The following is a 24,510-nucleotide window of genomic DNA, read 5'->3' as shown; positions in this document are numbered from 1 at the left end:
GATAAAAATGTTGTTAGTTGTCGTATACATTGATATTTTGTCCCTTGTATAGTGTCATTTACTGTCCCCTCAAAATCAGTAAACACACTGCCATGAATATCTCAACTGTTGGGAACAAAAGTGAGTCGACCCCGTGAGTGGAAAAAGTCCAAATTGCCCGACCGGACGACATGAAAAAGAGGTTTACAGGCGTCATTCGTGTCATAATGATCATGATTCTTAAAGCTTTACATGCAGTACTGCAGCATCTTTTCACTTGTGACACTGCGGTTGACATTTTTTACCTGCACCCATTCGCCCCCCCCCCCCCCAACTGCGCAGGCACTGCCAAGTGTTGCCAAATCTACCTGCATTCCGATCTCAAAGGACCGACTGTTTGAAGGATGAGCTCGTGGTATTTACGGGGTCACCTCAAGAACGCACAAGTCGACAACAAACGAAACAATCTGTTGATTCTTCTCGGTTGAGTTGCATTTTTAAACCTCAAGCAAAGGTTGGAGAGATAGATAGATAGATAGATAGATAGATAGATAGATAGATAGATAGATAGATAGATAGATAGATAGATAGATAGATAGATAGATAGATAGATAGATAGATAGATAGATAGATAGATAGATAGATAGATAGATAGATAGATAGATAGATAGATAGATAGATAGATAGATAGATAGATAGATAGATAGATAGATAGATAGATAGATAGATAGATAGATGGAGTGGAGCTCATTCGTCCTGAGACAAATACTTTTCCCATCAAAAATCAGAATGAACAAACCCAGGCCTGGCGTTGAGACTATGTGACCACCAGAGGGCGTAACAGTGCTGAATGACAGCTGATTTGTCATCTGTACAGAGGGAAAAATCTAAATATGAATGCACTTGAAATTTGCAACATTCGATAGAATAAATAACGCTTACCACTTAATTTTGCTTTTACCAATATTACTGGTTAGCCAGTTGCACTTGGAACATTTTTCTGCACCTTTCAGGAGGCATTAGCAAGCCATAAGAGGAGCAATTTCATGTAATGTTCTTTGATTTCAAAAGTGTTTTTAATAGTGTGTAGTGAAATCCAATGAAGCAAATGATGCAAATCTGTTTTGAAGAAGTGCGAGAACCCTTTGCTCTCCATTCTGACTTCCATTTTAGATTCAGAACAGGAACCTCTGACTATAGAGAAGACTGCACTATTAGAAATACAAAGTAAAATCCAACATGGCCCGAGGGTTACTCAACATTGTTGTTGTTTTTGTGCGTAGTGCTTTTAGGCAAGGGTTATCCACCTCCCTCGGAATCTGACGTTTATTTATTCATCTTTCTGCGCTGGCTTTGAACGCACTTTGAACGCATCTTTGGACTGACCTCATTGTGATGTCAGGTCCAGGTTGCTATGAAGTTGATACAAACGTAACCTCTGTACAGGTTTATAGAAATGAATTCTTTTGCGCAAAACGGGTGTTGGCCCAGTATTACACACATCAGGAAAAATGCTGAGTAATATTTGTTAAAATTGGAGCTTATCTTCGTTTTTAGTATTTTGACCACCATTTCCTGTCAATAACAAAAATTAAGGTACCCCACTTTAGTACTCAGTAGCTCATCTGTGCTCTCAAGTGTGACTTTTGGATTTTTTTTATTATCCAACACTTTTCATGTAAAATTAGGCGAATGTTGACCCGAAAGCCAAAAAGTGCTCCAGCCGTACCGAAAACGTTTGGTTTCACTGGGCTTCAGTGGAAAAAGATGGGTGTCGCCGTAGTGGGTGCCAGTTTTCCAATCCAGTGCGAGAAATGGGTTGTGGCTTGATGCAGGAGGCCTGTGAATCTGCACGTATGCAGCCCGGCAAAATGTGTGTGTGGGTGTGAAGTGGTCACATTTATCTTTTGTGTTCCCGAATGTGCGCTGCTCAGATTTCGACTCGCGGCACACAAAAAAAAAAATCCCTCTCAGGCGCCGACTGTTTCCAAAACGTGAGTGTTCAAATCATAAAGGAACTACTGCAGAAGGGTGAGGGCATATACAGTATTTTCCATGTCATCTGAACACACAACTACAAAGGCATTACACCCTGGATTTGTCACCAGGGATTAATAATCCTATTACTAATTTTGCTGGTCCAATTTTTGTCCTTATTAAAAAAAACTGGAGGTCACTAATGGTGTAGTGGTGCACGTGCCCGACTTTAGTGCAGGGATCGTGGGCTCGATTGACTGACTGTGGTCTTCCTTTCGCCCAATGTTAGCTAGCTGGGATAGGCTCCGGCACCCCTGCAAACCTCGTGAGGATAAGAGGATCTTCTTTCTTCTTTTCCTTTCGGCTTGTCCCGTTGGGGGTTGACCCTAACCCTAACCAGCGTGTCAACTTTTTCCATCTTAGCTCATCTCCTGCTTCCTCCTCTCTTAGCCCAACTGTCCTCAGGTCTTCCCTCACCACATCCATAAAGCTTCCCTTTGGTCTTCCTCTCGCACTTTTGCCTGGCAGCTCCATCTGTCATCCATCAGCACCCTTCCACCAATATACTCACTCTCTCGCCTCTGAACATGTCCAAACCGTCTCTAACCTCGTCTCCAAACATCCAATTTTTGCTGTGCCTCTCATGAGCTCATTTCTAACCCTATCCAACCTGCTCACTCCCAGCCAGAACCTCAACATTTTCATTTCTACTACCTCCAGTTCTACTTCCTGTTCTTTCCTCAGCGCCACCGTCTGTAATCCGTACATCATGACCAGCCGACCTCACCACTGTTTTGTAAACTTTGCCCTTCATCCTAGCGGAGACTCCTCTGTCACATAGAACACCAGACACCTTCCGCCAAGTGTTCCACCCCACTTGGACCCATTTCTTCACTTCCTTCCCACTCTCACCATTTTTCTGGATTGTTAACCCCAAGTATTTGAAGTCGTCCACCCTCGCTATCTCTTCCCACTCTTCCCCTTCGACCCCCCCTCATTTGCGCACATATGTTGTTATTCGGATAAGTTGATAAAAACAAAAAAAATCTCTCAACTGTCCTTACCCTCCCGTCATCCTAGAGAGTTACAACATATTATGTATATAAGATTGGGCAATCCATGTACATTCTTGTTGGGATTTTCAAAACATCTGTTGAGTAATACTTTTTTTTATTGACTCGCAAACACCGTGGCACCAAAATCCTGTCCAAGAATGTTTGACGTTTTCACAGCGCACGTCACTCTCGAAACCGCCGGCATGCTTTGTGCAAAGGTGTGTACAAATACACGTTACGGCCAACCACTTGATAAAGTGGACTAAGACACAGACGTGAAAAAAATACTGAAGGAATTGGTTTCTCTGTACTATATAAAAAAAATAAATAAATAACCAGTCAACGAAAGTTTAATGATCGCAACAGTATTACACCAAATATACAGCAAATTATTTCAATGGGATATTCAAACCGGATTTAAGCTCGACCAGCGATGATTGTCTTAACATCCCAGAGAACATATTACAGGATCTCCTCGAGCTCAACGGTCCACGCTGACTTTGTAGAGCAGGACGAGGTAAGTGGCCACCCTGATGACGATGAAGAATATTCCCAAGACGAGAAAATCCACGTACAGCTTTGCATCCTCCACGTCCAGCATGACGAGGACTTGGTTCGGGTTCTGGAAGGTGCACGGCGTTTTCTCGCAGTCCAGGTCAGCGCGGTCCATCCCGTAGATCGAGAGGATCACTCCCTCGAAGCCGTACCTTGAAGCGGAAAGTACAATTTTTGTCGGCATAATGAGGTATGTAACGACTGTTGAAAATGTTCCAGTCAAAAAACTGAACGTACCTGACGTAGGAGACGTAAGATGTCCACTGCAGGTAATAAGGGATGGTGCTGAAATTCACAAAGAATCCCGAGAAGAGGATGATCGGTATGGCCGTGATCGGCCCAACGAAGGTGGCGACCTGCGGGGTGTGACGAGGATGTGATTGTAAAAAAAAAAAAAAAAAAAGGGAAACCCGATTTTCAACTAAAGAATTAAGATTACCTGCGGTGACGGGGACGCCGCCCCGATGAGCAGCCCCAGGGATTGCGCGACCAGGGCGATGCTTGTGGACAAGCTGACGAAGAGCAAGAACCGAATCGAGGATGGAGGCTGGCCAGTCATCCAGTATGCAATACTGCAGTACAGCATCGGACAGATCATCTGGAAAAGGGAATTGTGCAAACTCGGTGTTGGGATTGAGGTTTTTTCCCATTGCGCCGCTCATGCATGCGTGGTGCGCAGCGAGGTTGCGGCGAATCGGACGGTTCTGTCACTCCGAGCCGGCGCACCGGCATTGGGGCCAGTGCTACGTTTTTTCCATCACACGATGCCATTCTGAAAAAGATTTTACCTGGAATGGTATGTCTGCAAATGTTTTGGCCAAATAGTAGGCCTGTAGGCTGTACCAAGAGTTCAAGTGCTCCCTGACGAAAACGGACATTTCCAGAGGAACTGTGGGAACGGAGCCAAATAACAAAAATGAGTCATTTCCACCTCAGTAAATAATCGACACATTTTCTTACAGGTGAGAACGGTGGGCATCAGAGCGGCGAACATGAGGAACAGCATGGAGAAGAAGAGGAACCCTGTGTTGTTGAAGGCGCTAAGCGCGTCGTTTCCAATATTGAGGTAAAGCAGGCCGATGAGGATTCCGATCAGGATGTGGGAGACCACTCTCAGGTGGGTCAGCATCTTTGTAATACGCATGGCAAAAGTTCATGTTAAAAATCCCGTCGGAACATTTTCTTCAGGACGGCAAATGTTTTACTTGCCGTGTCTCTGCATATGGCCGTCAAGTTTCTTTTGAAGAGGATGTAGAACTGTTTAATGGTACTGGTGGCAAAGTATGGCATCTCAAAGACTGACTGCTCCTATTGAGAGACAAGAATACGGCAATTCAATGGGCATTAACGGCCAACCCCCGCTATGTTCCAGACCCAACTGCGAAAATCCACGGAACCGTGAATAGTCGTTTATTCAATGTGAACCCATCTTAACGGAGCACTCACAGAGGGGTACCCAGGGGCGGAAGAATCCTCGCCTTCCCCCGTCGTCTTCTTGCTCTCCTCGCAGCACTGGCTGCCCAGAGCGGCCTGAAACAACACGGCCTGCATGTCCCCGTGGGCTCCCGTCGCCACCTCGATGACTGGAGGGACCGAGCGGCGCCAAAACCCAGACTCATTCCGTAGGTCAAATCGAAATCGGAGGAGGCGTTCGGTACTCACTGAAATCTGCCGGGTTGTGATACTTTGGGCAGTGGAGGTTGAGGTTGGCCAGGTGAGGGATGAGGTGGGGGACTGTACCCCTGTATATGCATTGTCCTTGGCTGAGGATGTACAGCTAGGGGGGAAAGAACAGGGTAAATCCATCCATTCCACCCGCTAATCCTCACATATCGTAGATCAGTCAATTAGCCGCAAAACAATTGCTGTCCCCCCGTTTGATCTTGACTGATCTCTCTTTCATTAGACCGAGAGTGCTCATCTCAAATTGTGCATGTAGCGGAATTCACCTTGTCAAACATCTGAAAGAGGTTGCCGCTGGGCTGATGAATGGTGCAGATGATCGTCCGGCCTCCGTTCGCCAGACACTTCAGGAGGGAGATAACTTGGACGGACGTTGCACTGTCTAAACCGCTAAGATTAGGGGAAAATAAAACGCATGAAATTGGGATTATGTTAAATTTTACGTGGCGTTCATTTCCCATGCACATCGGTGAAGAATAGCCTCTTAATAGTTTTTACATCTGCGATTGGTTGGCGACCAGTTCAGGGTGTACCCCGCCCCCTGCCCGTTGACAGCTGGGATAGGTTCCAGCACTCCCCGCGACCCTCGTGAGGACAAGCAGCAAAGAAAATGGATGGATAGTTTTTACATCTCTGTAAAATGCACTATGAACCATCTGATATTAAATTATTCTTATGCGGCAAAACAGGATGCTGGACAAGAGACGAGGTTCCAGTTTCAAAAAGACTTTGTTCCCCAAAACGTGCGCAGAGTAACTCCGAAGAATATAATTCAGATAAAAACAACTGGCATGGGCTGAGCGTCACTTATCAGAAAGAACTAAAAATAGAAAACACCCGAGCTCATGCAGCAATCGTACTCGCGCCATGAAAATACCCCGATCCCAAGCAACAGCACACAACACCAAAGGAGGGGAAGGCAATCTTGCCACATAGTGACCGGCACCACCACCCCTGGGGCCTCAGCAACAACAACAACAAAAAACAAAACAAAATTTAATAGGGTAACACGAAACGAAACAGATTCTAATAAAACTTTAAAAAAAAATGACCCATATACAAACATTTGCTTGAATATATAAACTTGTACTCAATACCAACAGGCTCGAGGAGTTGGCGAGACTGCCGTAAAACCGCAAGACCGGTCGTGTCCTTTGCAACAATAAAAACAGCAATGGTTCCCCGTGCTGCGGGTGCTCTCGTAGTACGCCCGTAAGCGTCACACGATTCTACTCGTATCCCACCCAACAAAGTCGGGTGCTGGCCGTGCGTGTCAGGCAGGAAGAAAAGGACCGCGGACTATAAAAGTCGATGGCACAGAAATAGGACCGCTGAAATGGAGGGAGGCAGGAGGGAAGGAAGAAAGAACCACACCGCCGCATCACCGCAGCGGGAGAAAGGTGGCACAAGCCATGAAAACTAATCGCATCTGGTTCAGCGACTCTGAATGAAGAGACCTTCATTTATGGCCACTCCCGTCGAGGTGATGTTTTATCCGAAGCCATTTGCTGAGCCTATTTGTCGATATGCTGGTTGTACTGTGTTCTGTGATGCAACTTCTTCCAGAAAGTGTGCCTCTCTGGTCACAAAGTGAGTGCCCCAGGGGTCAATCCCGGGACCACTCCTTTTTATCTTGCACATAAAAAACAATCGAAAACTGTCATGGAAACTTCATTTATATGCCGATGAGACAGTTTTGGACTGAACAGACCAGCTCCTACCCAAAACCAAGCACGTGTGCAGTTACAATTGGTTCTTAATTGTCCATACATCCATTTTCTTTTGCCGCTTATCCTCACGGGGGTCACAGCGACTGCTGGAGCCTCTCCTAGCTGTCAACGGGCAGGAGGCGGGGTACACCCTGAACTGGTCGCCATCCAATCGCAGGGTACATCGAGACAAACAGTCGCAGTCACAATCACACCTAGGGGAAATTTAGAGGGTCCAATTAATGTTGCATGTTTTTGCGATGTGGGAGGAAACCGGAGTGCCCACCCAGAGAAAACCCACGCAGGCACAGGGAGAACATGCAAACTCCGCACAGGCGTGGTCAGGATCATACTTGGGTCCTCGGAACTGTGAGGCCAACACTTTACCAGCCGAGCCACCGTGCCGCCTGGTTCTTAATTGTATTCAGCGGAATCGTTGCGACATAAATTTTACATGCACACAAAAACTAAATTCATGTTCTCAAATGCTAAGGCTAAGCCACAGAACCTGCCCCCGATTTTCCCGTCTACAACTACAATAAAACGGTGATTCTCAACTCATGGACGTGGATGGTTGCTAAATGGTTTGTAGCATAAATCAGAATGTTAAAACTGTTAAGTTTGCAGCCTTCATAAAAACGTGGTCCGGGGTGTAATGATGTAATGCGGGGTTGCGATTACGCCAAGTGTGATGTCATACCTGATGGGCTCATCAAAGAACATGATGGGAGGATTGTTGACCAGCTCGAGGCCAATGGCCAATCTTTTAGACTGCCCCCCTGAGAGATTGTTGGTACGCGTTTTAGCGCAGCCCATCAGGCCTAAAGCGGTCAGCACTTCGGTCACCTGTGACACAACAATGACGTTATTAACCCTCAATATCAACTGACGCAAAATCTAAAATCGTGTAACTGTGGAGAGGAAGAGGGTCTTACAATCATCTTTTTGACCGCCATGCTTTCATTGAGTTTCAGATTGGCAGCCACCTAAAGACCAAAGGATCGAACAGGTCATCACGGAAAACTACGGATTGCGGAATTATTTTTTTTTTTCCATGTGATTAAATAAGTTTACCATCATGGCCTCCTTTGTCGAGAGGTGAGGCATCAAGACGTCGCTCTGCATGATGTAGCAAGACATCTTCTGGAATTTTGTCAAGTCCCTCGGTCGACCATTCACCAGGATTTTGCCCCTCATACCCGCCTTCCTGAAATCCAGATTATGGCAGTGAAACGGAATTTTTCTGGGAATTTGTGTACTCCGGTGATTTATTGTTTTTTTTTTTTACCTGTAGCCCGCCAGAACGTTCATCATGGTGGACTTTCCAGCTCCGGAGGGCCCCATGATGGCAGTCAGCTCTTTGCTGTTAAACTGCCCGCAGAGATTATCCAGAAGCGTTTTGAAACCTGATGAAGAAGAATAAGCATTATCCGATTATGATGAACATATTACTCTCTGGTGATAGTAAGGTCAATCTCTGGATATGATGAACACCATTATTATTACGGGACAGTAATTATTTCATATATCTGGATTGTCTAGTGATTGATAGCCATTACTCTATTTTTTTTTTTTTTTTTATGATGGGACTTTTCTAGTTGTTGTGATGCACAATTTTTGGAGGGGTGATTCTAAAATTGCTGCATTTGCTGGATATTATGATTAATATTCTACGGTTATTCAGAGGATCCACGTCACTGATGGTGTGTAGTGGTACACACGCCTGACTTTGGTGCGGGCAGCGTGGGATCGATTTCTGCTCTGCAACTGACTGAGTTCAGGGTGTAGTCTAAGTCTGCCTTTTGCCAGAAGCGAGCCGGGTCAGGTTCTGGCTCTCTCGCAACACTGGTGAGTATAGGCGGCTTGGATAATAGACGGATGGGTTATTCTGAGGGACAATTCTTTTGAGTTTGGTAATTCTACAAAAGTTGATCGGAATTCTCATCATTATCGTAAACACGGTGGTGATTTTCCGTCAAAGTTCCTCAGAGCCTGCGGTACCTGTCTTCCGACATAAGGACCCCTCCTGGACGATGTAAGACAGGTCGCTGAACTCCAGATTGACAGCAGCAGCCTGGTGTGGGAGCCGAGTGAGGCGGTGGGTGTCGGTGTTGTCCACCTTCTTCAGGGTGGAGAAGGAGAACAGGTTGGTCCTTTGAGTCTTGATGCCCGCCGCGTTGGTTTCCTCCAATTGGACGCTGCAGGCGCCCTGATTCTGCACTTTATGGGCCATGCTGGAACAGGAGGCGCAGATGACAAACAACAGCGTCATAATACATTTTTGTCACCTACGGTATATGGAAAACATCCATTTTATGTGGGACCGCTCAAGTCCTACGGACCACGCAGCGCCATTTATAATACTAACGACTCGCTATCAAAATACTTTGTGACCCCTTTGAGCATTTCCTATCCGTGACCTTCACCATAGGTGTCTATTGCAATATTGACCATTGAGACAAGACTGGTCGCCAAGACTATCGCAGCGCACAAACCACCGGCTTCGCCAACTAATGACAATAACATGCATGTTTGAGGAAGTCAGAACGCAAACAGATTTGAACCTGGAATCCCACAAATGCGAGGCGGTTCCTCCAAACCACGAGAGCGCATTTTTCTCAGGGCAAGCCTCAGATGAGAGGCCAAACGTCATCCAAGACAACCGCGATCACTTCAATGCCGTGAGAATTAAATGACCCAGAGAAGAATGAGATTAATCTCAGGCACGATTCTAATGCTTAATCCTCAACCCATAACATTCCTTGGCGCGGAAATCTTGCCCGGTCTTGCCTTGTCTCATCTTGCATTAGCAGCAATTGCCCTTTGTTTTCCTTTCTGTTTAGTATAAAAACACAACATTCTTGTTAAATATGTCATCAAAGCGTCACAAAAAATATAGTTGACAATTATTTTCAAAGAACACGGTCGGTAAACTGTTGTGTGGACTGTGGTGTATAACATAAAATGAGCACCGGGTACTCCCTACGTAATGATTTATGGTGTAAATATATATGTATATATATATAAACACATTTTGGCATTAAAATAACGCACGTTTACAAACTTGCTTTGTCGTGTGTTCAAACAATGCAGTCACAACTGCCCTTGTCCGTATGTCCTACCTTTCCTACTCTGGAGGGAAGACGAACCCTAAAATATCCAGCCAACCGGAGGTACCTGAATGCAACACCTCAGCAATGCCAGCTCGTTTAGAAAATGATGAAGAACCAACCCTCCTCGCCCCCCCGCCCCCCAGTCCCCAAAACTCTTTTTTTTGTCAAGTCTCTTGCAACCTTGCCACACCCCGCGTTACGAGACGTTTTCGTCTTTGAGAGCATTCAACGGTGAGCATGAACCTTTGATAATTATGGCGATGGTAGCAAAGCTTGCATGTCACGTGCGCTTTACAGAGATTGTTTGAAGGTTGCATCTTTCCAGCGCGTCGGAGATATGATGATTAATTCCGTGGTTGCTTTTCCTTTTCGACCGTGTTTTTTTTTTATGTTAGAATCACGGAGGTGCATTCGTCAAATCATTCCCCTTATGAATATTTAATTTACAGTGCAATGCAAAAAATAAACAAAAGCCACCACTCGTTTTGCTGCTTTGATGACGTTTTGCTGCTGTAGTGGCTTTCAATTTGGTGCAACTTTTTATTATGTGTATTTGTTTTTGTCTCGACTTGGAGCAGCAATAAAACACCTTGAAAAGCAAGCAGTTGGCAACTTCCGTCAAATTGTTCCTTTGTTTCTGCCACCTGAACACACCAAGGCCTCCCCCCCAAAAAATTATGTCTGGAAAACGCAATCCTGTGACCGATAAGTGGGGCCAGACAGTACGTTGCAAAAGAAGATGGCTGGAAGTTGAGGCCATTTTTGTAATAACTTGACCAATTTTGAGTTGGCCTCCGGGTCCATGTACTAGTGCACTCTGCCTTCCCTCATAAGACAAGCCAGCACACTAGCAGAAAGACTTGGAATTATGATTATTAGTTCTGTTTTTCTTTTTTGCTTGCGGCCGTCAGATCTTGGAAGCAAAGCTGATTTGGCCTTTATTTGGTTGGCGACTAGTCTAGAGTGAGCTGAGTTAGTTAGTACGGGTTAGTATTTGGATGGGAGACCGCTTGGGAATACCAGGTGCTGGAAGCTTCTCTCCCCGGCTATAATGCAGAGGGGGGTTGCGTCAGGAAGGGCGTCCGGCGTAAAACTGCCGAGCAAATATGCGTTCATCTGAGATGACATAACACGCTGTGGCGACCTCTAATGGGACAAGCCAAAAGGAAAAGAAGAAGATTGTTAGCGAGTTGACTGGATAAACTTCATCCATGGACGTGACTAAGCTGACTTCTGGGGAAAGGCTCGGCGCGCCTAGCCTAGACTGGTCGCCAACCAAATGAAGGTCTGAGCGTCCTCAGTTGCTTTTGGTGGAAGTGGAATCCAAACCATCTATCCACGGATCCATTCTCTACCGATTCTCCGGGTCCGGTTGCGGGAGAAGTAGCTTCAGCAGGGATACCCAGACTTCCCTTTCCCGCACCACTTCTTCCAGCTTTTCCGGAGGGATCCCGAGGAGTTCCCAGGCCAACCGAGAGACACAGTCTCTCCAGCGCGTCCTGGGTCGTCCCCGGGTTCTCTTTCCGGTGGGACATGCCCGGAACGCCTCACCCAGGAGGCATTCGGATCAGATCCCCCAGCCACCTCATCTGGCTCTTCTCAATGCGGAGGAGCAGCGGCTCGACATTGAGCCCCTCCCGGATGACCGACCTTCTCGCCCCGGAATCCAAACCTCCCCTTTGAGAATGACTTGCGGTCTGGTTCTGTTGTTGACGAAAGACGCTGTCACTCATTAACTCTTCCAAGTCATGGCTTCCGTCAGCTGATGTCTTCCGGTGTGACGTTTCTTGACTTTCACCCCATTAAGAAATCAGTCACTCGGGGGGGATGCGGGGGGCAGTTATTGACCCACGTCGGAGTCAAGGACACAGTCGAAAAGAACGTGTGTGTGAATATAGTAGATAAGCAAAGGGGGAAAAAAGGGTCTATCTTTTGGACTTTTCTATGGATTGTTGGGCAAGTGTAGAGAAAAGTACTCGTTTGTACATAAGCAGACCTACTGATACTAGAAAAGCACAAGTACGGATTTAACTCCCTTACTCAACAAAATTTAAAAAGTACAGCAATAGAAATGTAAAAGTAAAAATGGATATTAGCTTATTTACTGTCAGTTCCGTGCCTCTCACAAAATACTTTCCCTCTTTTATTGACTTACGTTGCTGAGTTGTCCCAGTGGAGTAAAGAAGAAAATGTCACAAGAATTTTTTTTTTTTTTTTTTTCCCAATCAAACCTATCAACGTCTCAACGAGACACCAGATAAGAGTAACCAGCAGCAGAAACCGCAAGAGCCAGAATGTGTAGTACTGCTGTCGCTGTCCGCAAGCCGCAGAGATGAAGTAGAGAGTGACACGAGTGATGCTTTGACGTAAAGAGTGACACATTTGATGCTTTTCGTGGCCAAGATGTATTAACATAATCTAAATGGTAAATTATATTATTAGTCTTGATTCATGTTCTTTTCACTAACGGTGACTGAGTTATTCATTTGATATATAATATTCCTTGATAAGGAGTGTAAGAAATATTATACCACAAGCAATTGGAGAATTTTCTCAAATTCACACTTTGATAAATATGTAAATTTTGGGAGTCCACAGACCCCCATCGTACATACAACTCACACTCGATGGGTTCTATGCAGTACAGCGTTGCGTTTTATTTTACATACTGGACAACATGGACATTTTTACATTTCTACCATTGTGTCACATTTTCAAAGAGGGGAACAAAATGTGACACGAGTCTTTGGTGACATACACGTATGAACACATAAATATAACTTAAATAGATACATTTTTATTTTAAATAGCTCGTCTGAAGGCATCTATGTACACACGGGATTCACAGTTGACTCCGACACCGCGAGGAGTGCACTGGCGTGTTTAAAAATATTCAAATGTGACATTTACAAAAAAAAGGAGCTACGTTTGTGATCAGGCATACGACCCTGATGCTTTTTGTGTGTATTTGCGATAGCCAGTCCAGTGAAGGGGGTGGGGCAGGACTGATGGCCACGCACTCGACGTCACAAAAGCAACAACAAATATATCCACAGATCCGCGGCACTTTTAAACAAACGGTGAGATAACACAAACAACTTCCAGAAGTTCACCAAAGGGTTGTCAGTACGCCAAAAGCTTTTTTTTTAATAACAATCTATATCACAAGACATTGATTAGCTCAATTACACCAGACAGAGTGGCGTGTTTCACCTTCGCAAGCAGATTAGAGTTAAGACTAGTGAACCGGCGAGTATTACCCTGTGTCCTCATGATCCCGAAGGCAAGCACATGAAAGAGTTTTGGGAGTACAGTAATGGGGCCGTAGAGAATGGCGCTAAAATTCGAACGTTACGGGATTAAACGGTCACCCTTCCTGAAAAAGGCAACCTTTCTGTTGTGAGCCAAGTGAAAACTTGGAAAAACGTCAAAATTCTCACACTGACTCAAGTGGCCTATTTGGATGGGGGCGGAAAAAAGTTCCGGCTTTATCTCGGGTTATTCAAACTTTCTAATGCTACAAATAAAGTGACTTATGTTAGAATATTATAATTGTCATGTTGTAGAATTAAGGGTATATTTTTGGGGGTTAAACCATAGCATTCTGATAATGATGCAATATTACAGGCATAAAACTGCAAGGTTATGTCATGTTAATGACGTATTTTGGGCTACACTGAAGTTCAAAATAAATCAAGTTTGAATTGTAACGTTTGCAATTTCCACAAGATAACTTTATTTCAATTTACCATGACTCAGTTTTCTTTCTCGCCGTGGCCTTGATGCTCCCCTGCAGGGGGGGAAGAGGGGTTATGGGAGTAAATATGTGCCAGCAGGATTTTAATTTGAAATGCCGCAGAAAACAGGATTTGAAGTTAAAATGTAAAGTGATGACATTTTCAATAGTTGCTACAATTCGCGGTCTGAAATTCACCGTCTGTGCCACCAGGCAGGGTTACTTCAGGTCAGAACCGAAGAGCCAGCCAATCGCAGTTACGCTTTTGTAGTCACGTGACGTCACATCCGAAGAAAGCGTAACTGCGATTGGCTGGCTGTTTGGTTTACATTTCAAATTCAAATCCTGGTGGCACGTCTTTAATTCCATAGCGGGGAGAATACAGAATATGAACAGAAATAAAATCACGTGCAGAGAATGACCTCCGTTTGTCAAGTATTATCAGGTACTCGTATAGAATTACCCCCGCCGATCCCGCTGTTCCTGCATATGACTGCAAAGATTAGGTCAGCTTTAATAAACTGCCGTCAACCCCAAAGTCCCGACCCGTGGGGGGAATTTATGAATCACCTGAAAGGGCCTAATATTTCCACACTTTGAACACGGCTCCACATGGCTACTGCTGACACAACGTGACTATTGACATTTTGATCAGGGACATGACACTTCCCGTGCGCTTTTCCCGACTCTGGGGTTAATCTGCGTCATACGTTTATTCACAAGAGTTTTTGTTTTGATTTAGCCGGCAGTCGTTAAGAGCGGGAATGAGCCGGGCAATCCTAATCGGTTTATTGCAGTCTTTTGTAAATGTTGCAATTCAACATTTACTGAACATTCATTTGATATCCTCGCACAGTAGTTTACTAGTACCGTAATTTCCGGCCTACAAGCCGCGACTTTTTTCCACTCGCTCTCAACCCCTGCGGTTTATGCTTGATGCGGCTAATTTGTGCATTTTGTCTAACGGCTGCGAGGGGGGCACTCCATGGGAAAAGATAAGAGTGAGACCGGTGGGATATATATGCCGAGGAAGTGACTCTTACCGGCCATCTTAGTGCTGCACTAGCGTTAGCACTGTGGTAGCATGTTGCTGCTGTGTTACTGGCATTTCTCAGTGATTTTTACAGGTAAGTTTTTTTTTTTTTTTAACCGGCCCTGTCAGCGCCACGTTAGCATTAGCTTCACGGTAGCATTGGCGTTAGTCCCGCTCTAGCGTTAGCATTAGCGCCGCGCTAGCGTTAAATTTGTTCTGTGTGCCATCTTTCTTTGTATATATCCCGTGTTTCAATGTGGGCACTTGCGACTTTTACACAGCTGCGGCGAATTTATGTACCAAATGGTATTTCCTTCACAAATTTAGAGCATTGGATTGGTAAACCAGGGGTCATGAGTTCGTATCCCACTGGAGCCTCTACTCTCCATGAGGGGTTGCGTCAGGAAGGGCATCCGGCGTAAAAACTGTGCCAAACAAATATGTCCGTTCATCTGAGATGACACGATGTGGCGACCCCTTCCGGGACAAGCCGAAAGAAACTTACTTTATATGTACTGGGTGAGGCTTATAACCAGGTGCGCTCTGTAGGCCGGGTATTACGGTAAGTTTTGTTGACTGGAAATAGGGTTGTTCTACCAGTATCCGGAATTAACTTGCTGGTGAGGACAACGAGTATATTAAGACACGGGTATTGAGGAAATGAAATACATTCTCAAAAGGTTTTCCATCCAACAACATTTCCAGATTTTTTCAGTGTTACTTTGATCAGAAATCCACATTCTTCGAAAGAGCGTTTCCAGGATCAAACAGCCCCCGTAGACCCCCCCCCCCCCCATCCCCCCGAATGCTCTTGGTTATATCTTAAAATGTGTCCGAATGGGATCTGACATGACTGGCACTGAGCGCAACGTGAGGGCTGAATCAAGAATTCGGGGTGTTTGATCAGCGAGGCACAGGGTGGAGTTGAAGACAAGCCGTCGTCCTTACATTAACAGGATTAGCAAGTCCGACTGAGGTTGCTTAGGTTGTCCGTCTGTGGAAAAAAATGCAAACATTCTCAGGTTGCTGCGAGGTGCTAAATTGGACAAATGGCCTGAAAAGTAAAGAGGCACAGTAGTGATCCAGGTGACGTGGACTGTAATACCGGACTAATATATTAAAGAGATAAATAAAGATAAAAATTGTGGGTCAGGGTGGGTAGCGGGGCGGGCGTCTTTCATCCGTAGCTGTGGGGGCTCCTGGGATTAATAGGGGACGAGTCCTCTCTCCCGCTCTGGCCGATAAGCTGATAAAGCCTGTGACTGAGGTTCTGTACTTGGCAGGTTCCCAGCACGCAACCCACTCGCATCAGCTGGGCGTGATGGGGGTAGTGATGGGCGCCCCGGTGGGCGTGGCGGCGGGTCCTCTGCGGTCTCCCGTTGACCCCCGGACGCTCGGCGGGTTGCGCCCACGCCAGAGCGGGGTTGCTTCTGCTCGCCTCAGGCGGCGGGAGGTGTCGGAGAGGCCGTTTCTCGGCTGGACTGGCGGCGTCGGTTTGCGCCGCGGGAACCAACCGTGGATCCTGTTCGGTGTCGGTTAGCTCGTTGAGATAGTCCAAGCTGAAAACAGAAAATAAAATAAATGAGAGGATTAATGATGATGTTTTTCAGTCATCGAGTCCTTCCGACAAAAGCAATTTCCGGAGAGTTCTCAAAAAAGCATCTCTCGAATCGTTTTCCTGGAAAATATAACATGCCTGAGCTCTTAGGGCTTGAGCGAAAGCGCATCAGGGTAATGAACCTGTTGCAATGTTCTACGTCGCGGCGTACAAGCGGAGATCCAGTTCGGCAAACAAAGTCCGACCATCTGTTCACTGTTTGACAAACACGGTGGCCGCGTTTGATTTTCTTAGTGTCTTATGTTTCTGCAGAACAGTCGGACCGCTAGATCCAGGAGTGCCCAGTTGCCTGGCAGCCAATGGATGACGAGGGGGGGAAAAAATATATAAATAGGGAGGGATCCTTCAAAAAAAAAAAAAAAAAGTGTGTTCTCAGAGGAGACAACCGCATTTAATCATATTCTAAAGCAGAGAAAAAAATTCCACTCGGGGACGACGTGCGAGACTGCACGAGTCTCCTGCTGCTGCTGTGGATTCCTCACTGAGACGTGAAGTTGTCCCAGGGGTTTATTTTCGCCACTTGTAGCGACGGCGGCACAGGCTGAATAAATAATTGCGGCGTCTTCAGCGCCGTATTTCCGGGACGGAGCCGGTGAGCCGCGGCCGCCGTCACCGCACGCGACGATTGCCGTGCACTTTTCGACTGGAAAGCATACAAAATGCAGCTTTTTACTTTTAATAATGGCCGACCTCTCGTCAATGCTCTTTTTAACTTAATCATTTTTGTGTCGCGGGTCATATTGACCCTCTGATGGCGTACAACCCTCCTTTTATATCGGGGTCAAACTGACCCATTTTTTGCTGTTTCACCCTCCTGTTATAGTGCGGGTCAAATCGACCCATTGTGAACTTTTAATCCTCCACTTATTGTATATTGCAGGTCAATTTGACCCAGTTTAACCCTGCTGTTATATTGTGGGTCAAGTGGACCCAATATTGTCATTTTGACCTCCTCTTGTACTGCATTTGGGGTCAAATAGACCCATTTTTAATGATGAAGCCTCCTTTTACATTATTAACGTGACTGCAAAAAAAGGCAAAAACTAAATTATAAAAAACATTTTTAATTAGATATTTTAAAATGTATTTAAAATAATGTGTATAATTCATACAATGAAGACAAAAATGCACTTAATAAAATAAATAAAAATATATTTAAAAAATTATAATATAAAATAATAAAATAAAATACATTCAAATGTAATTATTTCAAAATAAATTGGAGGAATGAGTAACGCTTATTAATGTAAATACTAAAAAGGCACATAATTCATCAAATTGATTTGATTTAAAATGATTCAATGATTTATAAAAAAATGAAAGAAAATGCATTTATCACAAACTAAATTTTTAAAAATATTTTTAATTATACATTTTACAATGTATTTAAAAGAATGTGTATAACTCATACACTGAGGACAAAAAATGCACCTAATAAATAAATAAATAGATGGAAATGTTAAAAAATTATAAAACAAAATAAGTGATAAAATAAATCAAATGAAAGAAAAATAAATTCAAATGTAATTATTTCAAAAGAAATTGGAGGAATGAGTAACGCTTATTAATTACTACACTACTATTAACTACAAAAAAGACAATTCATAAAAATGTAATGCAAAATAAAAAATGATTTATTACAAACTAAATTTATAAAAAATATTTTTAGATATTTTAAAATGTATTTAAAATAATGTGTATAATTCATACAATGAAAACAACAAATGCACTTAACACAATAAATAAAAATATATATAAAACTATAAAATAAAATTAAATGAAGGAAAAATACATTCAAATGTAATTATTTCAAAATAAATTTAAAGCAATTATTCAAATTATATGTGGTGACAAAATAAATGAGCAAAGTTACAGAATTGAAAGAAGCGAATGCTCGCTTAACCTTAAAAAACAGAATATGCTCGTAGATGTAGCAGATGCAGTACTTGATTCCACATATCTGAATATTAACAAAGGTCAGGGCTAATGGCTGGGAAATGTGTGGCATAAATTTGTAATCTCAGACCGGCAGGAAAACACTGGCGCGCTTGTTGTCAGCACCGGGTACCAGAAATAAGGGAAAGGTTATTTATTTTGAAACAGCGGCCTAGTAAGCAGCCTTGCTTTCATAACAGGTAGCGCGAGATTTATTTTCTACAAGGCCGATTGTTGTGTATATGTACATTTACTGCATGTAGTATGTACATGGAAAAAGTTGAGATTGGTTGTTTGTTTACTCAATTTACAGCAAGTAGCAGGCATCTATTGGGGGTAAGGCGTTTTTTTTTTTTTTTTTTAATCCATTGTGGTGTTTATTTGGGTGTCTGTTATATTATAGCCCGCAGTTTTGAGTAATGTGTTAAAGTGACATCCAACTAACAAAAGTTAACAAAAGTATTATTATTAAATGAAGTAAAAAAAATATATATATATATTTGAGGTATGGTGTTTATTTATTTACGTGTCTATCAGAGAGTAGCCTGCTGTTTGTCAGGTAGTAAAATTCTACTTCCTGCTGCATGCAAGATAACAAACTGATTGTTCGTGTTATCATATTGCTGGAATAAAAAAAATCATCTACTGTATTTAGGGTGTGGCATTTATTCAAGTTTACAGTATCTTGTGTGGTCTTATGCAGAAGCAGGAAGAAGGAGGATCAGGCTACTTCCTGTTGTATGGAAGATAACGAATAGGTTGGCTCTGCTGCTATGGTGATGAAATTAAAAAAAAAAAAAAAAAAAAAGGAGGCGCCTATCTGAGGTGATGTTTATTTATTCAAGTGCCTGATGCTTGCTGGGAGCAGGCTACTTCCTGGTGCTTGTTATAGCTTCCTTCTGGCAAGTCAAACTAACTCGGCCATTTTTTTTTTTAATCACAAATGAGTTTTATTTTGTTTTTGTTTTTTTTAAGAGAAGTGGGATTGTTTTGTTATTTAATGCAGCTAACTGTACGTTAGCTTTCCGTGTTGACCGGAAATTAGCGCTTTTCAGATCTTTGGAAAATGAGGGGGGGGATTTAGGTCTCAGCCATTAATCCACATTGGAATTCTCCCACCTGTTTTGTTGCCCCCACCACCTCGACTTTAAGCGCGAATCCAGTTTGATGGACCCCCTCCGAGCCGTGCAAACATCCCCTGAGTAGAACATGCTACAAATCTGAGATTTCCCCCAAGGTTCATGTTTTTGTTTTTCCTTGGTGAAATCTCAACCGGTCAGAATACAAATAAAACGGAAAGAGACGAAAGGCACGTGCTGAGTCGATTGCGACACAATTTCAACAAGCCAGTCTATGTCATTCATTTATTCTGCTCCTCGGGTAAATATTTAGTCAAGAGTATCCCGTCAGTCCATGCGAACCTTGCACTGTTCCAAATGCTGAAATGAACTGCAACCCCCCCCCCCCCCAATTAAAAAAAAAAAATGTTTGGGGATTTCCGCCCTACAAACCGCAACTTTCTTATGCGGTGATGCGGCTAATTTTTCCTAATGGCCGCAAGGGGGCACTCGACCGGAAAAGGTAAGAGTGAGACCGGTGGAATATATGTGCCGCGGAAGTGACTTTTACCGGCCCTGTTAGTGCTGCGCTAGCATTAGCGCTGTGCTAGCGTGTTGCTGTTGATTTACTGCCGCTCCTCAGTGGATTTTTACGGGTGTTTTTTTTTTTTTTTAAACCGGCCCTGTTAGCGCTGCGCTAGCGTGTTGCTGCTGTGTTACTGCCGCGTCTGTGTTTTAGGTATGTTTTTTTTTTTTTTTAACTGGCCCTGTTAGTGCTGTGCGACAGTGTAGCTGCCATGGCTGTTTTTAATTTTTTTTTTACCATTTTTTTTTTTAACCGGCCCTGTTAGCGCTGCGCTAGCATTAGCGCTGTGCTAGCGTGTTGCTGCTGATTTACTGCCGCTCCTCAGTGGATTTATACGGGTATGTTTTTTTTTTTTTTTTTTTTAAACCGGCCCTGTTAACGCTGCGCTAGCATGTTGCTGCTGTGGTACTGCCGCGCATAAGGGATTTTTACCAGAAATGTTTTTTTTAACCGGCCCTCTTAGCACTGTGCTAGCGTGTTGCTGCTGTGTTACTGCCGTGTCTCAGTGATTTAGGTTTTTTTTTGGGGGGGGGGTTAAATGCCCTGTTAGCGGTCTGCTACCGTGTTGCTACTGTGTAGCTGCCACGGCATTTTTTTTCCCAGCCCTGTTCGTGCTACCATGTTGTTGCTATGTTAATCTAAGCTAAGGTATTAAAACTTTGAAAACTCTTTCTGTGTACCTTTTTTTTTTTTTTTTGTAAATATCTCGCGTTCTTATGTATGTACTAAATGGTATTTCCTTTACAAATGTACTGGGTGAGGCTTATAATCAGGTGCGCTGCGTAGGCAGGGAATTATGGTACTGGTGGAGGGAAAACGCCGCAAATAAACTTTGACATGTCTTTAGATTGCCTTCAACTTGTGGAATTTGAACTGTAAACCCTTACTTAACAAAAGTCCGATTGAACTTTTGCAGCTTAACCCGCTTTTTTCTCTTTTGGGTTATATAAAGCGAAGTTGCCATTTCTCCTAATGCGCCTTAGGGTGTCCCCACGCCCCCAAGTATTTTTTTTTTTTTTTTTGTCTTGTCCTTATCAGGACAAAGTTACAACGTGGACAAAAGAAGCGCAGACGTCCAAACTCAAGCATACTCAGCATCTGTGCGGAGACTCCAAGAAAAAAAAAAAAAAAACAAGAAGAAGAAAGTGGGGGGGGGCAAACAATGAAGCCATTCCTTGTCATTATCACTTAGCGTTTGAACAGAACAGAATGTGCTCCGTGGGACAATTGTGTTATCCTAATAAAAGCCAGACGGTATTTACAAGAGGTGGAAGAGCGACGGTAATTCTATCTGAAGTCTTTATAAAAATGGTGGAGAAGCCCACGACTTTGCGTCATAGCTGAGACTGGCTGCCTTTGAACTGCACGGCGAGCGAGGCCAAAAATTGTTCACAGCCGCGCGCTACATTTTCAACTCGAGTCATTTCATTGTATTTATTAAATATTTAATATGTATTAAAGGACGTGAGCATAGCAGTCATCTGCGACTCAGCATTTATTCACTGTAGATGATTACGGTTTGAATTCTGGATTTTTTTGCAGGACCCTACACAAAATTTTAACATATGAAGTAAATTAAGAATTTTTTATCAAATTTCAGGGTGGGTAATGAAATTTTCCTCTTTTTTTTTTTTAATTCCTGAACATCAAACTGGTCGAATTTGAACGTTCACTCAGATCAACTCGAGCTGATCTCCGATTGTCCAGTAGGGGGCAATCACGCACTGAATAATCAACATTCTTTCCAGCATCATCACACAACGTTGCGAGCTGAATTCAGTTGTGTGCGCGCGTGGGTTTCTCTGGGACGGAAAAGTACAAGTACAGGTGTGACCCACTCCATGTCAATATCACAATAATACCCTGCTGGTATGTTCCCATTTGGAAAAAAAAAAAATAGTTTCCTTGCCAATTTTTTTTTTTTTCTAAATGGGATCACTAAACTGCATTATCACCTCATCGGGTCCTGAATGCTTAACCATGTTGACTTTGGAGCACACCGCTGACCGGTCGCCATCTGGAGCCTGAGGTCTCTTTACATGAGGACGACCTAGTGCATGGGTGTCAAACTCAAGACACAGGGGCCAGATGTGGACTGCCACGTCATTTCATGTGGCCCGGAAACGCAAATCACGTGCGTCGACTTACATAGTTCGTGCTAAAATCTCGAACGAGAATTCAAATTTGTCAAATGATGTTGAGGTGGAGTTTTTCTGCAACCAATCCCCTTAAGGCACAGGTGTCAAACTCAAGGCCCGGGGGGGCCAGATCTGGCCCACCACGTGAGTTTATGTGGCCCGCGAAGCCAAATCGAGAGTTTCCATTTCCATGATTCATGTAAAAATCTGCACCAAAATTTCAAATTGTCATATATCATAAATGATCAAGTTGAGATATTACAAGCATTTTTGTGTTAGCAAACATGATGAATAGTTAAAAAAACATTTTCTAATTATATAATAAAATAATTTCCTAACATGTGCTGTCGGTCCTCTGAGGGAAATTGAAACAACAATGTGGTCCTCGATAAAAATTAGTTTGACACCCCGGACCTAGTGTATGCTTTGTTTCTAATATGACTATAATTCAAATTTCAATAAATATACTTTACCCCGAATGTTATTTCATTCTAAACACATTCCCAACCGCACTTTTCAGTTCAGTCAGTGACATCTTTGCACAGACTTGAGTAGACGACGTCTTTTCACTTGACCTTGCAGTCCCGGGCTATCTATAAGTGCATTATCTGGTCGACGGCACAAAAGAACTTGATAAAACGCGGTTTCGCTTTGCCAAACTTAAGCCACACAAGTTAAAATTTTGGACCTGGGGGCGGGAGGGGGGAGGGGGGGGGAACGAAGACATACCCAATAGTAGAATAATTACTTCTGAATTATAGAATGGTGGAAAAAAGAGCCAGGGCTTCAAATGATGCCAAATTGCCAGTGAGAGGCTCGACGCAGTAATACTGCACGGAATGTGCAGAAGTCTTAAAACTTTCAACCTGGAAGTCTTCAAAAGCGTTTTTGATTTTTTTTTTTTTTTTTTTTCCACCAATGGGAAGCCAGGGAAGACGTAAAATCTCCTTACCTGAAGAGCTCCTCCGCCAACAGCGCCTGGAAGCACACCAGGCTGACGCAACAGAGCGTCAGCGGCAGAAGGGATCGCATCTCCGGGCCAACTGGTCGCCGCTGCGCCCGCTCTGGTGACCGAGGTGGGGGTGAGGGACTGTGGTAGGGGGGTGGTGACACCGCACCGGTTCAGTGACGCTTTAATCCCAAAACAAACGAAAAAGGAAAAAGTGGGATAAAGTGCAAACTAAAAGCAGCGACCCATAACAAAAAAAAAAAAAAAGAAAAAGTTGATGACTGGTTGATCTGTCCCAAGGTTGGAAGGTAAAAGTGCAAAACTACAAAGAGAAGAAAAAGATGATGAGTCAGTTGGGAGGGGGAGGGGGGTGCTTACAACTTCCTAAATTGTATGAAATGCAAGATCGTGTGAAGAAAAGGTTCCACTTCTTACCCCGTCTGAGTGCGACTCAGGTGTTGCTGCTGCTGCATCCAAGTGGTGAAGATCAAGTCCTCTGAGCGCCTTTCGGTGACATTGCGCGTTTAAAAAGGGAGTGGGCGGAGTTTAAAACCGTGACGGGACCCCACGCCTCCATCCATAGTCGGTCTCGTCGATCCCATATAGGCTAACTGGACACTTGTTACGACTTGTTGTTGCATTAGTGGATCATTTTATGAACGTATGAAAAGATTTATAACGCGGTCTGCTACAGATGGACTTCATGCTGGTGAATGAGGAAATGGCTGCAATTTTTTTTAGCTTTATTTTCAAATTGATATACTTTTAGGGCATTTTTTTATTAATTTAATCACGAAATAAACAACAGTACAAAATTAAAATAATGATTAAATGTATTTTTTTTAGATATACATTTCCTGACAGGTATTTTACATGAATAATGACTTAGGTTTTATTTTTTTTGTTTATTTTTTAACTTTTTTTTTTTTTTTTACAATTTTCTTTACTTTTGGAGATGATTTTATGCTACTTAAATGAAGGTCCAATCATTATTATATTGATTTTAATGTTGTAAGCATGCAGTAATTTGATTATTATTAAATAACTGGATGGAAATAATTTTTTTGTATTTTTTTTTCCTAAAAATCTACTGGACAGTATTTTACTTACATAGCAATTTTCTCTTTTGGTCTTTTAGAAAAATATATGGTATAAAAAAAGCACAATATAATTTTTTTGTTATGAATGTACATATTAAATAAATAACCATACTACATTTCAGTTTTTGAGAAATCCAGTGAAGTTTTTATTTTTTATTTACAAGTACCAAAAACTTGAATATTGCGTCATAGCCCTTGTTGATTATTACATTATTAGTAATGCGTTTTTGTTTTTGGTCATGTCATTATCCAAGCCGCTTATCCTCATAAGGGTTGCGGGAACGCC

General features: G+C 43.3%; 2 protein-coding genes across 4 annotated transcripts; both read right to left on the bottom strand.

The window, feature by feature from the left end:
- Window positions 1-3,343: 3,343 nt before the first annotated feature.
- On the bottom strand, window positions 3,344-12,375 carry LOC133493672 (ATP-binding cassette sub-family G member 4-like). Of its 3 annotated transcripts, none has more exons than XM_061807310.1 (15): window positions 12,227-12,375; window positions 8,960-9,192; window positions 8,247-8,364; window positions 8,033-8,165; window positions 7,894-7,944; window positions 7,659-7,804; window positions 5,516-5,639; window positions 5,229-5,343; window positions 5,013-5,149; window positions 4,776-4,874; window positions 4,527-4,695; window positions 4,355-4,455; window positions 4,006-4,164; window positions 3,804-3,922; window positions 3,344-3,718 (listed from the first exon to the last, which is right to left on the bottom strand). In XM_061807310.1, exons 2-15 carry the CDS (start codon window positions 9,189-9,191, stop codon window positions 3,493-3,495), a joined length of 1,929 nt encoding a protein of 642 aa, XP_061663294.1. In that variant the 5' UTR covers window position 9,192; window positions 12,227-12,375; the 3' UTR covers window positions 3,344-3,492. The 3 variants fall into 3 exon arrangements, with proteins under 3 accessions (XP_061663294.1, XP_061663293.1, XP_061663295.1); XM_061807309.1 differs by lacking the exon at window positions 12,227-12,375 and adding an exon at window positions 10,081-10,231; XM_061807311.1 differs by lacking the exon at window positions 12,227-12,375 and adding an exon at window positions 10,013-10,153.
- A 216-nt stretch (window positions 12,376-12,591) lies between these two features.
- Window positions 12,592-23,262, bottom strand: adm2a (adrenomedullin 2a). The gene is made up of 2 exons (XM_061807312.1): window positions 23,128-23,262; window positions 12,592-16,399 (listed from the first exon to the last, which is right to left on the bottom strand). The coding sequence occupies exons 1-2, from the start codon at window positions 23,205-23,207 to the stop codon at window positions 16,018-16,020; spliced, it is 462 nt and encodes a 153-aa protein (XP_061663296.1). The 5' UTR covers window positions 23,208-23,262; the 3' UTR covers window positions 12,592-16,017.
- Window positions 23,263-24,510: the final 1,248 nt, after the last annotated feature.

Source organism: Syngnathoides biaculeatus, chromosome 20 (genome assembly GCF_019802595.1).
Source record: "Syngnathoides biaculeatus isolate LvHL_M chromosome 20, ASM1980259v1, whole genome shotgun sequence".
In the NCBI taxonomy this organism is placed as follows: Eukaryota; Metazoa; Chordata; class Actinopteri; order Syngnathiformes; family Syngnathidae; genus Syngnathoides; species Syngnathoides biaculeatus.
This window is presented reverse-complemented; position numbering and strand designations above follow the sequence as displayed.